General features: G+C 41.6%; 1 protein-coding gene across 2 annotated transcripts in view; it reads left to right on the forward strand.

Moving 5' to 3' along the window:
* ELK3 (ETS transcription factor ELK3) overlaps nt 1-12336 on the forward strand; it is a 60003-nt gene extending 47667 nt beyond the window's left edge. For both annotated transcript variants that reach the window (XM_034773209.1, XM_034773201.1), the window contains 2 exons: nt 5747-5869; nt 10474-12336. In XM_034773209.1, the coding sequence (XP_034629100.1) occupies nt 5747-5869; nt 10474-10572 (222 nt within the window). In that variant the 3' untranslated portion in view covers nt 10573-12336. The remainder of the gene's footprint in view (nt 1-5746; nt 5870-10473) is intronic.
* The last annotated feature ends 3838 nt before the right edge of the window (nt 12337-16174 follow it).

Here is a 16174-nt window from a genome sequence, read left to right on the forward strand (position 1 = left end):
TAGAAGTCAGACAGGGCATTTGAACGGTTCAGCAAGAGCTCACAAAATGCAGCCACTTCCTCTGAGAAAATGATTCAAAATGGCTTCCAACAACTATTCTTGAGCACATAAATAAAAAGCTCAGCCAATCAGAGAACCATAACGAAGACCTTATGACTTTTGTAACCAAACAGGACCAACTCAACTTCAAAAAGAAAAAAGCGACATGAAGATATTGGGAAAATTTGCTTTTAAAGGCAAAAAGGAATTGGTACAATTTTTTCATAGAGGTTTTTTTTGGAATTTCATTTAATGAACATGAAAACAGGAATGCTTAAACAACAACAAAATTTGAGTATTTTGCCCAGTTCCATCGCTTGTTCTGCAGATTATTTATCTTTTTGGTTTTGCTAGCACTGTTGCCTTTTTCTGGAAAATGGGGAAAGCTGATTTAGGTTTGTTTTCTTGAGGCATCTGCTTCAGAGTTCGTAACTTCTACAATATACTGATTCCTAACATATGAAATGAGGGTGTACACAACAGCCCTTCCCTTTGCATTCATCATCTGCAGGGCCGGAGCCCTTTAGCACAACAGTTACAAACCTTATAGCACGTTAGCTAAAGGGGTAACTTCTGTAGGGGTCATCTATCATGATGTGACATGCACTGTGCTAGTAAGGGTTACACCAACTTTGCTCCTTTTGGGGCGAAGGTGGGAGCTCTGCTCTTCCTCACTATAGTGCTGTTTGTACAATAAATAACATTAATTTGAAATCTTTTTTTAAAGCAGTGCTCCTACGACTGAGATAGATAGTGTGGTTATTACTGGCTTTGGGATAATAGCATCCCAGCAGGATTAAAATACAATACTGATTATATTGCCAGCGGGGGCATAACATGAGATGGTATATCAGTTTCCACATGTAATTTAAGGACAGGTGATTCTGTTCTGTTGTTTACACCTTAAATTCCTCCTGTGGTTTTGCTGCTGTCTGATGGCCTCGGTCATATGAAGACTGGAATGCAGCCTGCACTTCTTGTATTAAATATTAACCAAATTCGAGCCTTACTGTGGCTAGCTCCTGGCTCCAGCTGAAAGTGACAACTCTAGTGCTCTGATCTTCACAGGGTGTGGACTTTACCTTAGTACTATTGTCAGGCACCTTAAGGTATTGATTGACCGGACTGGGTTACAACTCAGTTTCAAATCTCTCTTTAAGTACTAGCCCTTCTTTAGGGACTGTACTTCAGAGAAATGGGGTCTCTCTGCATCCATTATTAGGGATCAGACCTCGGGACGCAATTCTGAATAAGCTCATCCTCCTGCCTTTTGCTCTTTATTTCTTCCCAAAGAACCTTTTTAAAAAGGTGTTGGGTTATTGGGTATTCATCGTCATCTGGATCATGACAGCTGCTAATATACTCTTTTAAGAAGGTTCTCTGGGAAGAAGTAAAAGCAGATGTGGGGTTTATTCAGAACAGTGTCCCAAGACCTCACGGCTAGCTCAGCCTGCGTAATACTGTGTACTTCGCTGAACTATATTGGTTCTGGCTGCAGAGATACCTGGTTTCAAGTCAATGGCCTTTAACTTACAGAACCCTAAGAACATAGATCTCTGACCATTTATCCTGATCTAGTTCAGTCACATCGTTTGCCATATCTCCTGAATCCCCATGGATACACTCCAGGAGGATGGCTATCAGTTAGTAACACAGCCTGGGAACAGCACCACTCATGCCGGCGTCTGAAACAACCCAACGTGTACATGATTATTAGCTGTTCTTAAAAAGGGAGAAATGTTTAGTTTGTGAGTGGACAGAGTTACTTTTAAAAGGGCAAACCCTGCTACCCCCTTCCCCATAGACATAAAGGGCCATGGGCATGGTGGGGCTGGTGTGGTGTTGCATGGGGAGATGGGAGTGCAGGATTTGGGGAACACGCTTGGTGAGCCCAGACCCCTTACATTCTGCACAGCCTACTTCCACAAGGGCTTTCCGCGTGCTACCTGGGATGAGGGGAGGAAATTGGCATGGGGGAGGGGAGGGAGTTGGCAAATATGTGGCTATGAGGGAGACTATAGTGGCTTTGGAGGCTACTGCATCCTTGAGAGAGGACGCGTCCATATACATTTTGGCCTTGTCAACACTGTTGGATCTGTGCTAATAGCAACAGCACCTAGCAACCTGCTATTAGTAAGATCCAGGGTGGCTTATTCCATTTCTTTAACATGATCTCCTATTACCAACCCTGGGGTTTCTTGCCTGCTCTTTTCCTCTAGCACCTTTCCATCTAATCATTCCATCCTCTCTTCTTCTCCCACACTGTTCTCAATATTTCACTCTCATCTGCTCCCTCCCTCATAGGACATGATTGCTCTGGTATCCCCATCTTCAAAAAAAGAACATTGTCCCCACTTGTTTATCCAGTGGCCACCCTCAACTCCCTTCTTCTCTTCACCCCTAAATGTATTGGTCACACAATCCTGTGCTCCATGTTCCTCTGCTTTGCTCCACTGAAACTACGCTTCCCAGAGCCAGATCTCCTTCTCTCTACTGCATATTCCTGCTCCTTGACTTCCCTGCTGCATTGGAGGCCATCGATCAGACTCTCCTCTAAAACTTGCCCACCCTTGCTTTCATCATGAAGTTCTCACATGGTTCTCCACCTGCATTTCTGGCCATTCCTTTATCATCTCTTTTAGTGGGTCAATGTCCTCCCTACACCCACTGTTTATGGATTCTGCAGGGCTCCATCCTTTGCCCCATCTCTTCTTGCTTTACACCCGTTCCCTTTGGTGGTCTCATAAGCTCATAAGCTACCATTTTTACATCTACAATGACTGGTAGCTCTACCTTCCAACTCCTTACCCGCCTATCTGCCTCCCTCCCACCAATCCTGCACATAAGCCTCCCTCTCTGACATCTCCTCCTGAATGTCTTGACATAAGCTTAAACTTAACATGGCCAAAATTGAATGTCTGTCTCCATCCTTCATCGTCTTCCCACTCCCTCATCTGCTTTGTCCTTCTTGACATCACTGTTGAGATTCTCACTGACATGCAGGCACCATAATTGGGGGTCATCTTTGCTCTTTCCCTTTCCTGGCCTGGCCCATCCAGGCTGTGTCCAAATCCTGCTGCTGCTTCCTCCATAACATTTCCAAAACCTGACCTCTCCTTTGTTCACACTGTTACAGTTCTTACTCAGGCCCCCCTCTTTACTTCAAAAAAGAAGAACATGAGTACTTGTGGCACCTTAGAGACTAACAAATTTATTAGAGCATAAGCTTTCGTGGTCCACGAAAGCTTATGCTCTAATAAATTTGTTAGTCTGTATCCACAAAAAGAAGAACAGGAGTACTTGTGGCACCTTAGAGACTAACAAATTTATTAGAGCATAAGCTTTCGTGGACTACAGCCCACTTCTTAGTCTAGTACTTTCTTAATTACTACTACTGACAGGTTCCTTGCTCTTCATTTCTAGTGCATGTCGGCACGCTGGCCTGGAATAGCCATGACAGGAATAGCCAGGCATTGCCTCTGTAGCCCTAGGCTGGAGGGAGCATGCTCAGTTGCTCTGTGTGGCTGGCTANTATATGTTCCATTCTATATGCATCCGAAGAAGTGGGCTGTAGTCCACGAAAGCTTATGCTCTAATAAATTTGTTAGTCTCTAAGGTGCCACAAGTACTCATGTTCTTCTTTTTGTGGATACAGACTAACACGGCTGCTACTCTGAAACCTCTTTACTTCATGACACGAGCACTATACTCTCCTCCCGCTTTGGCCTTCCCAACACCCCTCTCCAATTCAGACGCACACAGCTGCTAAGCTCACCTCTGTTTGATTCCCAGTTTTACATTGCATCCAGTGTCAGGCGTCTTGCCATCCATCTCCTTTCAAGCCCCTTCACAAGTTCGCCACTCCCATCTCATCCGCTTTTCTCTCTGATGCAACGCCCTTGCTCTGCCAACGATGCTGGCCTTCAACTTCCATTTGTCCATTTCTCCCACAAACATCTCTGTGCGTTCCTCCAGGCTAACCCTTATGCATGGAGCACCTGCTCTGCGTGAGCCGTAAGGCCACTACCTGCTCCTTCAAAGTCTTTCCACAAGCTCCACTTCATGTGAGAAATTGAATAGAGATTAGACTTTTGTTTTTTAAAGACCCACCTTTCCAATAGGTTGGGGCTCTCAGGTTGTATGCATTGCTAGCCTAGGTCGCTGTGTGAGCTTATTACGGTTATCTCCTGCCCCACTCTTCCCTTCCCAGCTACTGTTTGCTAAACTAACCTTTAGGCTCTTGTTTCGAATTAGATTGCAGGTATGTCAGGGCAGGTGTGAGTCTTCCTGTGGATTTGTATAGCACCCGGTGCAATGGAACTCTAATCCTCACAGACCCCTTAGGCATCACCACAATACGAACAATACATCATTCAGATTTTAAAATCCCTTGACTTCTGGTCTCTCTCTGTCTAGGGTCTTTTACTGTGCCATTAACTGTGGTGTCTGAGCAACAATGTGTGCACGCGCGCATGCAAAGACAGATGTGACAGTAAACAGTTTGAACAAACTCAAATGAGACCCTTTAGGGGGGCAAAGTTTATACCCTTGGCCACAGCCACAACTGTATGAGACACGTAGGATTATGTAAATTGACTGAGTGGGGGACATTAATTCCCTGCAAGGAGTCATGAGATTCTTCTCCTTCCCCCAAAGGTTTTAAATGTTGTAAATACAGCCTGCTCTCCCCCCCGCCCCCTTCAGCAAAACATTTCCCTGTTCAGCAAAGCGCAGGCTCAATTTTAAGCATGTGCTCATGTTCCATTAAAGTCAATGAGATTAAGCACGTGCTTAAATCCTTTCCTGAAAAGGCGTGATTTGCTAATTTGGGGCCTGGGTGTGAGAAAGATTAGCTGTGGTATTTCAAACCTTGTGTTCAAAGCTTAGCACAGCACTTGTGTCACTTTCTTATTTGGAATTATAGACGTTATTTTGGATACAGAACGGCACGTATGATTTTAGACTCGTTTTCTTTAAACGCAGAAATCTGCTTGCCAGTTGCATTTTTACTGTGTCCAGCCTGCAATTCCACTTTGAAAACACTATGAGAAGACTCACAGCTCTGTATCCGAGTCATGACCCTGCAAATAGCAATCTGTGAGCACAGAAAATGCATGGATTGTTAGTTCTATGGATTTAGACTCTTAGCATAGAATTAGTTGCATTCTCTGGAGCCTTAGCTGTCACTCTGGTTGTAAACCCACCCTTCACTGCAGAAACCAATACAATGCCACTTTGTCAAGCCTTCTTTCAAACAGAGTGAAAGAGAAGCACCAGCTAGGAGAGTGAGCTTCAAAGCCTAGCTTTTGACTCCAAACACTACTGGGTTAATTGTCCAAAAGATCTAGCCAGTGCGAGTAATTGCTAGTCTACAAAAAACAAACATTATTCTGAAAGAGATTAGATTTTTACATTGATAGGCAGTATCTAAAATGAGGTATGCATGGTATTGTAACACTGTGATACAGATATGCATCAAATCATGTGGGTCTGTTTTGAATTTTCTTAAACAAACCTGAATGGCAATAAAATCACTCTGAAAAGGAGATCATTTTATAGCATGGGATATTAAATTACTGTTCTGACAGGGTCAGTAGATTAGTGGGAGGAAAACCTCATAATGTTGCAAAATGTCGATGGAGCTGTAACGGTCCAACCCATATTGTCTTCTGCCTCAAGGCACACATTTGGTATTTTTGTCTTGCAGACCCCAAATGGATTACTGTTGACCCCAAGTCCACTGCTGTCTAGCATTCACTTTTGGAGCAGCCTTAGTCCTGTAGCTCCTTTGAGTCCTGCCAGGCTACAAGGACCAAACACCTTGTTCCAGGTAGGTTTTTCTTGTGGACACATTTCATTTCTAAAGGTGGCTTTCTTTGGCGCACATACTGAAAAGACATCAGGGTAACATCCTGCACATGTTGGTTTTGAATTTTCCAAGTAGTTTAACTAAATATTGACATTAGCAGGCATTCTTTAAAAGGGACACGCAGAGTTAGATTCACTGTAACACTGTCAGAATCTCCTGGGCAACATCCCTCATGGAACGTGAACATAGCAGATATTTTATGGGAAAAAGAAAAGCTGAAGGCCCTAGCTGAGAACAGTTGAGCCCTCAGAGCCTCTGAAGGAGACTGTAGAGCAAAGAGACTGTCTTGTAGCTGTTGAAGGTGGGAGGGAAAGCAATGGAAAAGGCTTTGGAAAAATCATGCAAACCAAGGTCTAGCCTTGTACAGAAGGCAGTAATTGATCCTTTTGTCATGTGAAGGTGCCTGTCACTGAGGATTTGTGGGTAACGCACGGGCCTTGTACTCAGGAGATCTGGGCTCAGTTCCCAGCTCTGCCACAGGTTTCATGTGTGTCCTTGGACAAGTCACTTAATCCCTCTTTGCCAGAGTTTCTCATCTGTAAAATGGGATTAACAGCACTTCTCTGCAGCATAGGATGTTGGGAGAATAAATGTTCGAGAGCAATTTGGATTGCACAGTGAAGAGCACCACACAAAACCCAATAAGGACATGAATAAATCACTGTGGAATACAAGCTGTTCAAAGCCCCAGTGTCCATCCAGAAATTGGAAAGAGGGTGGGGCTATCAGCTCCTCCACACTCCAGCCAACTGGAGCCATTGCCAATCAGCTGATTCAACAGGGCACAGGAAAAAAATACTTATCAGTTAATTGGCAGGAAGAAAGCTGGTGATCCATAGAGGAGCTAAAGAATGCAAGGAAAAGCCCTGGAATGAAATCCCACAAGTGCTGAGGCAGACCAGCACTGACACAATATATGGAAGATGGGAAACAAAGACGACCCAGCCCCTGAACTCCCAGAGACTGGCCATATATACAGCAGAATCACAAGGCCTGGGAGTGATTTGACCACAAATACTCCAGCGCCACACTGGGGTTATAGGCATTCCTTTCAGTTATAATGTGACTTTATGTACAGCAGTCCTAGGGCTCTTTGTTTCACCTCATATAAACTCATTTATTTGTATTGTGCTATCATTCTGCACACGATTGGAAACATCCAGACATTTAATTTGAGACGGAAGCATCCAAGACTTGTCCTGTAATGAGACTGCAAGTGCATCTAGTAACCTACAGTGACAACTGGAAGTGAAAGTGGATTTGGATCTGTCGCATCTGACGGACCCAAAGGGCCTTATCTGAATAACGCATGGTTCAGAAAAAAGGCCAAGGTGACAAATCTGTAGTGCATAAAGTTTTAATTTACAAACCAAATAGGAAGTGGCAACAGCAGCTGAAATGGAACTAACCCACCGAGTCTGAGTTTTTTTTTCACTACAAAAACAGACTTCCCCAGGTGATCCTGTCGTGGCTATTTCCTGTCTCACGCACCTGCTCATGTAAAACTCTCCCCAGACTAGGGATGCTACTTGTGTATCTGCAAGGGCAAACCCACCTTTCAGAATTCTAGCTAGCAAATCTAGGAGTCAAGAAAAAAAGAGCTGGCTGCATGCCCTAAGGAAAAGGTGGTCTCAGACCAACACATTTCTGTGCCCATTGAGGGTTCATTGCTTGCTTAAACAGGAAGCGGAAACCCTGAAAGTAGTGGGGGTCTGAGAGTAATACTTCCTAAAGCTGATTGACTCTCTCTTTCGGGGCCCTTGACTTAAACAGAAGCAGGACCAGGCCCCAATTTCTTTTTTCCAGGTGTGTAGCATCTTCCATAGTCGAGAACAGGCAGGACTTGGCTAGAATTAATTATTTAATATTAATATTGCCATAGCACCCAGAGGCCTCAATCAGGATGGGACCCAGATGTACTGTGTGTTGTACAAACACACAAGAAAAAAGTCTCTGCCCTAAAGAGCTAAAGGGATTTTTTGTTACTGAGGCTACTGTACACAGATGGATCTGGTAGTTCTCGTTAACAGCCCATACTGGGTCATCTCACGCCCGCGGCAGCAAGCCTCCCAGCATGGGTTGACAAACTTGGGCTTGTGGGGCTTTCAGTAGCATCCTAAAAACAGCTGTGTAGCGACTGGAGCTTGAGCTCTGAAGCTGAGGGGGGAGAGTGGACTTTAAAGGGCTTCTACAGACCCAGGTTGGGAGGCATGCTGCTGTAGGCTGTGTAGACGTACCCCTTAATAGCTAGACTGGATTAGGTGGTAACAGGATGGAGTGCTGACTACACTATGTTGGGTGAAAGTGGAGAAAAGAGAAGGGTCTTAGCATTCTAGTTAGACCCCTGCTTCTTCCAGTGTTACGTACCGTGCCTTTGGGACATGACCATCGTCATAGCAGAAGGCTGTTGGATACTGAGGCAGACAGTGGCATCCCATGTTGAGCGAGAGCAATCACTTCTAGGAATGTGAAGCACACGCCTCTTCCTGGATGAAGGGCTCTTTATATTTCGTTCTGAAAGTGAGCGGCCATGAAGTGCCTCACTAGTACAGCACTGGAATACATACACAGCTAAAGCAACTCCCACATCCCAGTGTGTGGGGAGAGAATTGTGCCCATTCAGCCTCGGAGAAAATGAAAAGTGCCACTGAAATCTGCAGTTAATTCTGCCTCATTCAGTTTATCGCCATAATTTGGCCTAATTGGAAGATCTTCCTGTGGCAATAATACTAGAATGTAATTAAACTCACTTTAGATTTTCATCATTAGTTTGAAAGTTACCGCATAACTGGGGCAATGAGAGATTTGTACAACTGTGTTTTATCCGAAAATAAAGCCCCAAGGGAATGCAATCAAACTTCATTGAAATCTCAGCTGCCCCAGTGATCCCAGTTAAACTATTTTATTCTCTTGGTTTTGATTATTTATTATCTGTATTACAGTAGCACTGAGAACTCAATCAAGGATCAGGGCAAGACACTGTACAAATAAGTGGGGGAAAAAAGACAGTCCTTGCCCCAGAGATCTCTCCATCTAAGTCTCCCATCTCATCCACAAAACACAACAGGTGGAAGAATTGGACAAAAGGGTAGGAGAATGAGGTTAAAGTAAAATCAGCACATTTTGCATAATAATCAGTAGTTTCAGCACCTCACCTGCCTAGTGAGACAGCCAATTATTATAACAAAAGAGGGATGGTTTGTAGTCTTAGAAACCACATGAAGGACATTTTAGGTTACATATCCCTCTTGAAGAACCTACAGTATAAAAACAAGAAACTGCCCCCTCCCCCCCGTAATTAGTTGAAATCAAATAGGTAAAAGATTTTCCAGGGGCATGGTGGTGACTCTTGTTCTGGCTGGCTGATATAAAAAGAAAGCCTGCAGGAAACAAACCAGTACTGACTTTTGATACAGCCTTCAGCATGGTGCACTGACCCTTGCTGCCCAATGCTGATCACATGGATCGATGCTTTTCAAATTTCAAACTGAATGATAAAAAGAACAATCTTTAGCTAAAACCTGGAGCTCATAGTAGAGCACGGCGGCAATTAGGATTGCTCGCTCTCTGTCCTGTGGGGGGCAGTATATAGTAGATATTTTTTACACACCCACTCACCCCGTTTGATGTAGCTGTTCAGTTTTAACAAAGTGGCAGTTTTGGATTGGGTCATTCAGTATTTAGGGCCTAATCCTTTAAGGTGCAGTGACCTCAATGCCTGTTGAAATCAATTGAGTGTTGAGGGTGTTCAGCACTCCCATTTAAGTAACGCCTCATAGAATCAGGACCTAACTCTGGCCATAAAATAGGCCAATATAATCTTTAACACATTTTTAAAAACTAATTCTGAGTGTCTAATGTAGCAGGCTTATCCTACTTTCCTACCTAGCTCCCTCGCTAGTCTTAATCTTAAATACCAGTCAATATACATTAAGTGCAAATAAGCTGCAATCAGGGTGCAAGGGTGTACAAAGAATATACTGGTGTATTAACTTAGTTAATATTCTTTGCACAGCACTTTGAAAATGTGACATGCTTAATACTTATATCCCTTAGCCACATGACAAAGGGTCCCTTGTAGATAGCTGACAGATTCTACTGAATACACACATACGTTTTTCAAAATATTTTTGAAGGCTTATATATTTCCCTCCCCCCCACAGATGAAACTGTATCTTGAGGTTACAGTTTCATTTTGCAAGAATCTTCATTGCGTATCTCTTTCAGACACCTTAAAAATGCAGAGGTGTTAATGTCTTGTAAGATTACAGAACATTCTTCCTTTATGCATAACGATCAACAAATCTTTCTTCATACTGCTCAATTTTGCGAGCTGATGACAGTTGTCTTGTAGCATTAACTAGCTATATTTTCTTGTACATTTAAGAAAAAGAATATCATCCTTTCATTAATAAATGTTACTCATTATTATTTGAATCAAAGCTTGTCATTTAGGAACCACAACCTTTGAAAGGAAAATCATCTGGGTTCAGTTGCTGGGGCTGAGTGCATATGCAGTAATCCTTTGAGATAATGAATGAATTTTACCTTTTGTCCTCTTGCAGTTTCCAACTCTGCTAAATGGTCACATACCAGTACCAATCCCCAGTTTGGATGGGGCCTCTTCTCCAGTACTGCTTTCTCCAAATGCTCAGAAATCCTGATGACGTCTCATCACGTTAAGGACTCATTAACTGATTTAATACATTCATTCCCATGGGTTAGTTTTTCCTGTGTCATGAGAAGGACATTGTGAAACCCTCCATTTCTTTGGTTTGCACTTTTCATTACATGGATCTACTTTCATTATGTTAGCATTTTTAAACAGTGTTTTTATATATATAAAAATCTGTTTTGCATTAAGTGAATTATAATTTTGTTTATCATAGCTCTCAAGTGTTGAACACTGTTGTTGATGAAGTACTTTTCTTAATGGATTTCAACAATGTATCTAATAAGGATGTGAAGCTTTTTTTATCCTTTTTTTCTGCATATTATGCATTGTGCTTGTGTAAAGTATAACCGGCTGTGCCTTCTTTTGCATAATGTTATGCAAATGATTTATATATTTTCTAGTATTAAGATAAAGGTTGAAAGACAAAACTAGTATTGAACAGCCCTATGGTAGTATTTCAGTATTTTTTCACAGATAGGCCATAATGATGCAGTGTATTCATGTAACTTTGTATTAAGTGCTTCCAAATTGTATAAAAAATAGCCGTATGATTTTTCTTTGCTAAACTGAAAGAACATAATAAATGTTATGTCCAGGAAATGCATTTAAGAATAACGAAGCCATAGCTAGACAGATGCTGAAGCCCACTTTCCTCTCTGGTGTAACTCCATTGACTTTCACAGAGTTACACCAGGGAGGGATTGGGCCCTGAACATTAATAAAATGTTTTAATGGTATTTTGTAAATGTGTCTGCAGAGAAAGAGGACTCACTCAATACCTATTATTTTCATAAATTGCTTATGAATTGTTGGAGTAACAGCTGAAAAGACCCATCATGTACTTTCCATTCTCCTGGCTGATGCAGGATTGTTCCCTCTGTTGGTTTTCCAAGTGCTTTGTCCAGTTGTTCCAAATGCTTCACTGCTTCCCTTGGAAGAATATTTCAGCTACTTAGCTGTCAGAATATGAGGCTTTCCCCAAAGCTGTGGAATTTGTAGAACTTTAAATTAACACCTTGTGCTTGTAAAGAGACCTACCGTATTCATGGGATTGTACATGTGGAAACATCAAGTATTTGAGAATTGTGGATTCATAAGTAATGCTGCATCACTATCTGTATACAACCTAAAGATTCATGTATTAAGCATGCACTCTAGCTTGAGGTGGTGGCGGCTTAGTCATCTCAAAGTGTCAGGTTAGAAATACCTAGACTCCATCGCACCACAGATTCCAAACTTGGCAGGGCTGACACAAACCTTGTCTTTTAAGGTAGATAAATTGGGTTGTGTGCAGTATCTTGTGTGGATCTCTCAGATGAGATCTTTAAAACACAACAAAACAAAACACCCAAACGAGGATCCTCTCTGTTACAGCTGGTCAATAAAGATCCCACAGCACTTTTTGCGTGAATAGTGGGTTTTGTCCTTGTAACTGGCCTCTTTCTTTCATTTTATGAAGTGAACTGTGTGCCAGTTGTCTGCCTGGATGCATTTCAGTGGTGATGCATGTGTTTAGTTGTAAAATGGTTTGCAATCCTTCAAGATGAAAGGTGCTAAATAAACATTTTATTAGTAAAGTTCTGATATTTAAAGGCCATTTTGGGGGGCGAGGGAGTGTGATGAGAGCAGGCTTCTTCCTGAGGCTCCATGGTCTTGCAACCCAACATGACTCCTGCATTTTATTGACCTGAAGAGCTCTGTGTGGCTTGCACCAACAGAAGTTGGTCCAATAAAAAAATATTACCTCACCCACCTTTGTCTCTCCTGCATATCACATGGTCTAAGGGTACATCTACACTAAAAACACTACAGTGGCACAACTGCCCTGCTATCGCATAGGCACTTTCTACAGTGACTGAATGGGTTTTTCCATTGCTGGAGTAAATCCACCTTTCTCTAAGAGGCAGTAGCTAGGTTGACACAATGACCACAGGGCATGATATTTTTCACAGCCCTGAATGATGTAGTTAAAACAACCTAACTATGTAGTGTAGACCAGTCTTAGTGAAATGAAATAGAAATGGCCATATCTAAGTAAAGTAGCAGTGATTATAAACAAAACAATATATACCCAAGGGGCACACAAAAAAAAATCTCATTGTGCATTTCAGCATTTGGGAACCCCAATAGGCACCATTATGTACATCTAGAAAGGAAGGACTCCAATGACAGACCACAGCAATGAGAATCTTACACAAAATGTCCTGCAAGTTTTAGGCTAGCTAAATTGAAAACAGACTGAAAACAAAGGTGGCCACAAACAAACCAAGCTGAACGGTTGGGTCAAACGCATGAAAAATTAAGTGGAGGCATCAGAGATTAAACTACAGGAGTTTACAGATTAAATTATTGTATCAAACCTTTTCTTTTTTAATATATGTGTCCTCTCAGATGCTTGGAACTTTTCAGTAATTAAGTCACATATGTACAATGTCCATGTGCTGGGAATCCTGGAACCGATTCTCTTCTCATTGTGTACCACTGTAACTACTTCAATGAGTTACTACTGATTTACACTGGGATAGCGGAGGGAAGAATCAGATGTCAAAGAAGATGAGGATGCACATCTTCTTTAGCTCACAAAATAAAGATATTTCCTGGAGTATTAGAACTCAATCAATTAAAATACAATATATATTAAAAGTGCTGTCAAACTCCACTCTGCAAAAGTTGAGAGTAAAATTGTGGGAGGGAGTATATTTTTATTGACTCTCTGATGTCAAAGGCTAGAACAGACTCCTACAAGAGGAAAATCCAGATTCTCATTAGTTTGTATCTCTTTCCTTGTTGCTGGATCTGATATCTTGGAAAGTAACCAACCATTTTTGAAAGAAATTGTGAAGTCTTGTACACTTTCCAAACTGCAGGGTTAGGGGTTTTTTGATGCCAGGAAATACCTATTTTTGGACAAAAACTCAGCAGTGAAATTATTGTGAAAGATCCAAGTGAAACATGATGTAGGCAACTTTGAAGAGGAGAGGCTTGGAGGCATAAGGTGCTTGTATTTCCTCCTATATCTTAATGGCAAAGAGTAACAAGTAAACATAGTGATAATGGTACAGCACATTTGTTATTGCTTAGCAGATTTAGTTTAAGTTTGATCAAAAATAGCTTAGCAGAATGAAAGTGTGCTGTACTGTCTGGCCTGCAAATTGGTCAAAATGTCGACTGAATAAGAATTCTGATTACTGTTTGTGTTATATCAGAAAGATGCACATGAAGGATAATACACAGAATCATATTGCCATTTTTTCACATGGATTTATTGTCCACCTTCCCAAACCAGAAGATGGACTTTTTATGCTTACTAAATAGACTAGCCTTCTTTCGGTATGCGATGGTTCAAGGAAAACGCTGATGCTTTTCTACTGAATTTTATTAACGAGTATCTCTTAAAATGTAGATTCAAATCACAGAAATTTTAATAAATAAATATGCGTGGAATAGTCAACATTTCTATGACAGTGGATGGCTCTGAGATTACTTGGTGAGGCAGCTATGTTTTCATCAAAACAGAAATAGGTTGACTTATTTCTCCCCTTGTTTTTATTAGGTAAGTCAATGGGCTTAGAGCATGATTTTTTAAGGCAAGTTTATACATGTATTCAAACTTATTTTGGGGCCAAACTGTTTTTTATTTTAGAGGTGCTTTTATTTACTTTATATAGACTATTATGATCTGGAATTAGGAAATTTTTGTTATTCCTGTTAGCTGATATTCCACTGAATTTTCACAAGTGTGGCAACAACTATCCTGAAGACAGAATTATGCATTTTTTCCCTCCTGACTCCCAGCCCTTAGAGACAAGTAGGTGCCTTCAGTTATACAGAAAAAATTGCAGGACCTTGTGACTGAAAGAAGCATTTGTTTAGCAAAAGAACAAACAAGGCCCAGGTAGTATTTTATGGATAGGTTGCTGTGTGTCTTGTGGAATGAACATGAATCTATGAGATAGGACATTCTAAATGTATCATGATACCTACCCTTAATCTATCTGGAGATTGCAGCTTTAAACATGTTGTTCTCTCTCATTAGAATGCTAAGTCCCAAACAAAGTGACTTACTGAACAACGCTCTCCTGGCTACGTAGTCCTTGAGAGCAGTAACCCCTGTGATGGAAGTGCAGGCCCACTGCTATGGGGTGAAAAGGGGTGGAGCACAGCGAAGGACAATTTATTGCTTAAAATGAAAAGAAGAACAAACCTTGGTTGTGCGTTCCAGAGCAGTCAGTAATACAGCCTTCTTTGGGAGGGCTTTGAGAGATGGCTTCTTATAGGAAAGGGCTCCCAACTCCCAGGAATATTATTGCTTTTTCCCAGTAGCTGCTTTCAGATTGTCTCATGCCCATTCCATAAGAATTATACATAAGAACAGCCATACTGGGTCATACTAAAGGTCCATCAAGCCCAGTATCCTGTCCTCTGACCGTGGCCAATGGCAGGTGCCCCAAAGGGAATGAACAGACAGGTTATCATGAAGTGATCCATCCCTTGTCACCCAATCCCAGCTTCTGGCAAACAGAGGCTAGGGACACCATTCCTGCCCATCCTGGCTAATAGCCATTGATGGACTTATCTTCCATAAATCTATCTAGCTCCCTTTTGAACCCCATTATAGTATTGGCCTTCACAACACCCTCTGGCAAGGAGTTCCAGAGGTTGACAGGGCATTGCGTGGAAAAATACTTTCTTGTGTTTGTTTTAAGCCTGCTACCTACTAATTTCATTTGGTGGCGCCTTGTTCTTGTATTATGAGAAGGAGTAAATAACACTTCCTTATTTACTTTCTCTATATCACTCATGATTTTATAGATCTCTATCATATCCCCCCTTAGTCACCTCTTTTCCAAGCTGAAAAGTCCCAGTCTTATTAATCTCTCCTCATATGGAAGCCGTTCTATACCCCTAATAATTTTTGTTGCCCTTTTCTGAACCTTTTCCAATTCCAATATATCTTTTTTGAGATGGGGCGACCACATCTGCATGCAGTATTCAAGGTGTGGGCGTACCATGGATTTATATAGAGGCAATATGATATTTTCTGTCTTATCTATCCCTTTTTTGATGATTCCCAACATTCTGTTCGCTTTTTTGACTGTCACTGCACATTGAGTGGATGATTTCAGAGAACTATCCACAATGACTCCAATATCTCTTTTTTGAGTTGTAACAGCTAATTTAGACCCCTTCATTGTAGACCCCTATAGTTAGGATTATGTTTTCCAATGTGCACTACTTTGCATTTATCAACATTAAATTTCATCTGCCATTTTGTTACCCAGTTTTGTGAGATCCTTTTGTAGCTCTTCGCCGTCTGCCTGGGACTTAACTATCTTGAGTAGTTTTGTATCATCTGCAAATTTTGCCACCTCACTGTTTACCCCTTTTTTCAGATCGTTTATGAATATGTTGAATAGGACTGGGCCCAGTACAGGTCCCTGGGAGACACCACTATTTACCTCTCTCCATTCTGAAAACTGACCATTTATTCCTACCCTTTGTTTCCTATCTTTTAACCAGTTACCAATCCATGAGAGAACGTTCCCTCTTATCCCATGACTGCTTAGAGAGATAAAACACACCTCAACTAC

Source organism: Trachemys scripta, chromosome 1 (assembly GCF_013100865.1).
Source record: "Trachemys scripta elegans isolate TJP31775 chromosome 1, CAS_Tse_1.0, whole genome shotgun sequence".
Lineage (NCBI taxonomy): Eukaryota > Metazoa > Chordata > Testudines > Emydidae > Trachemys > Trachemys scripta.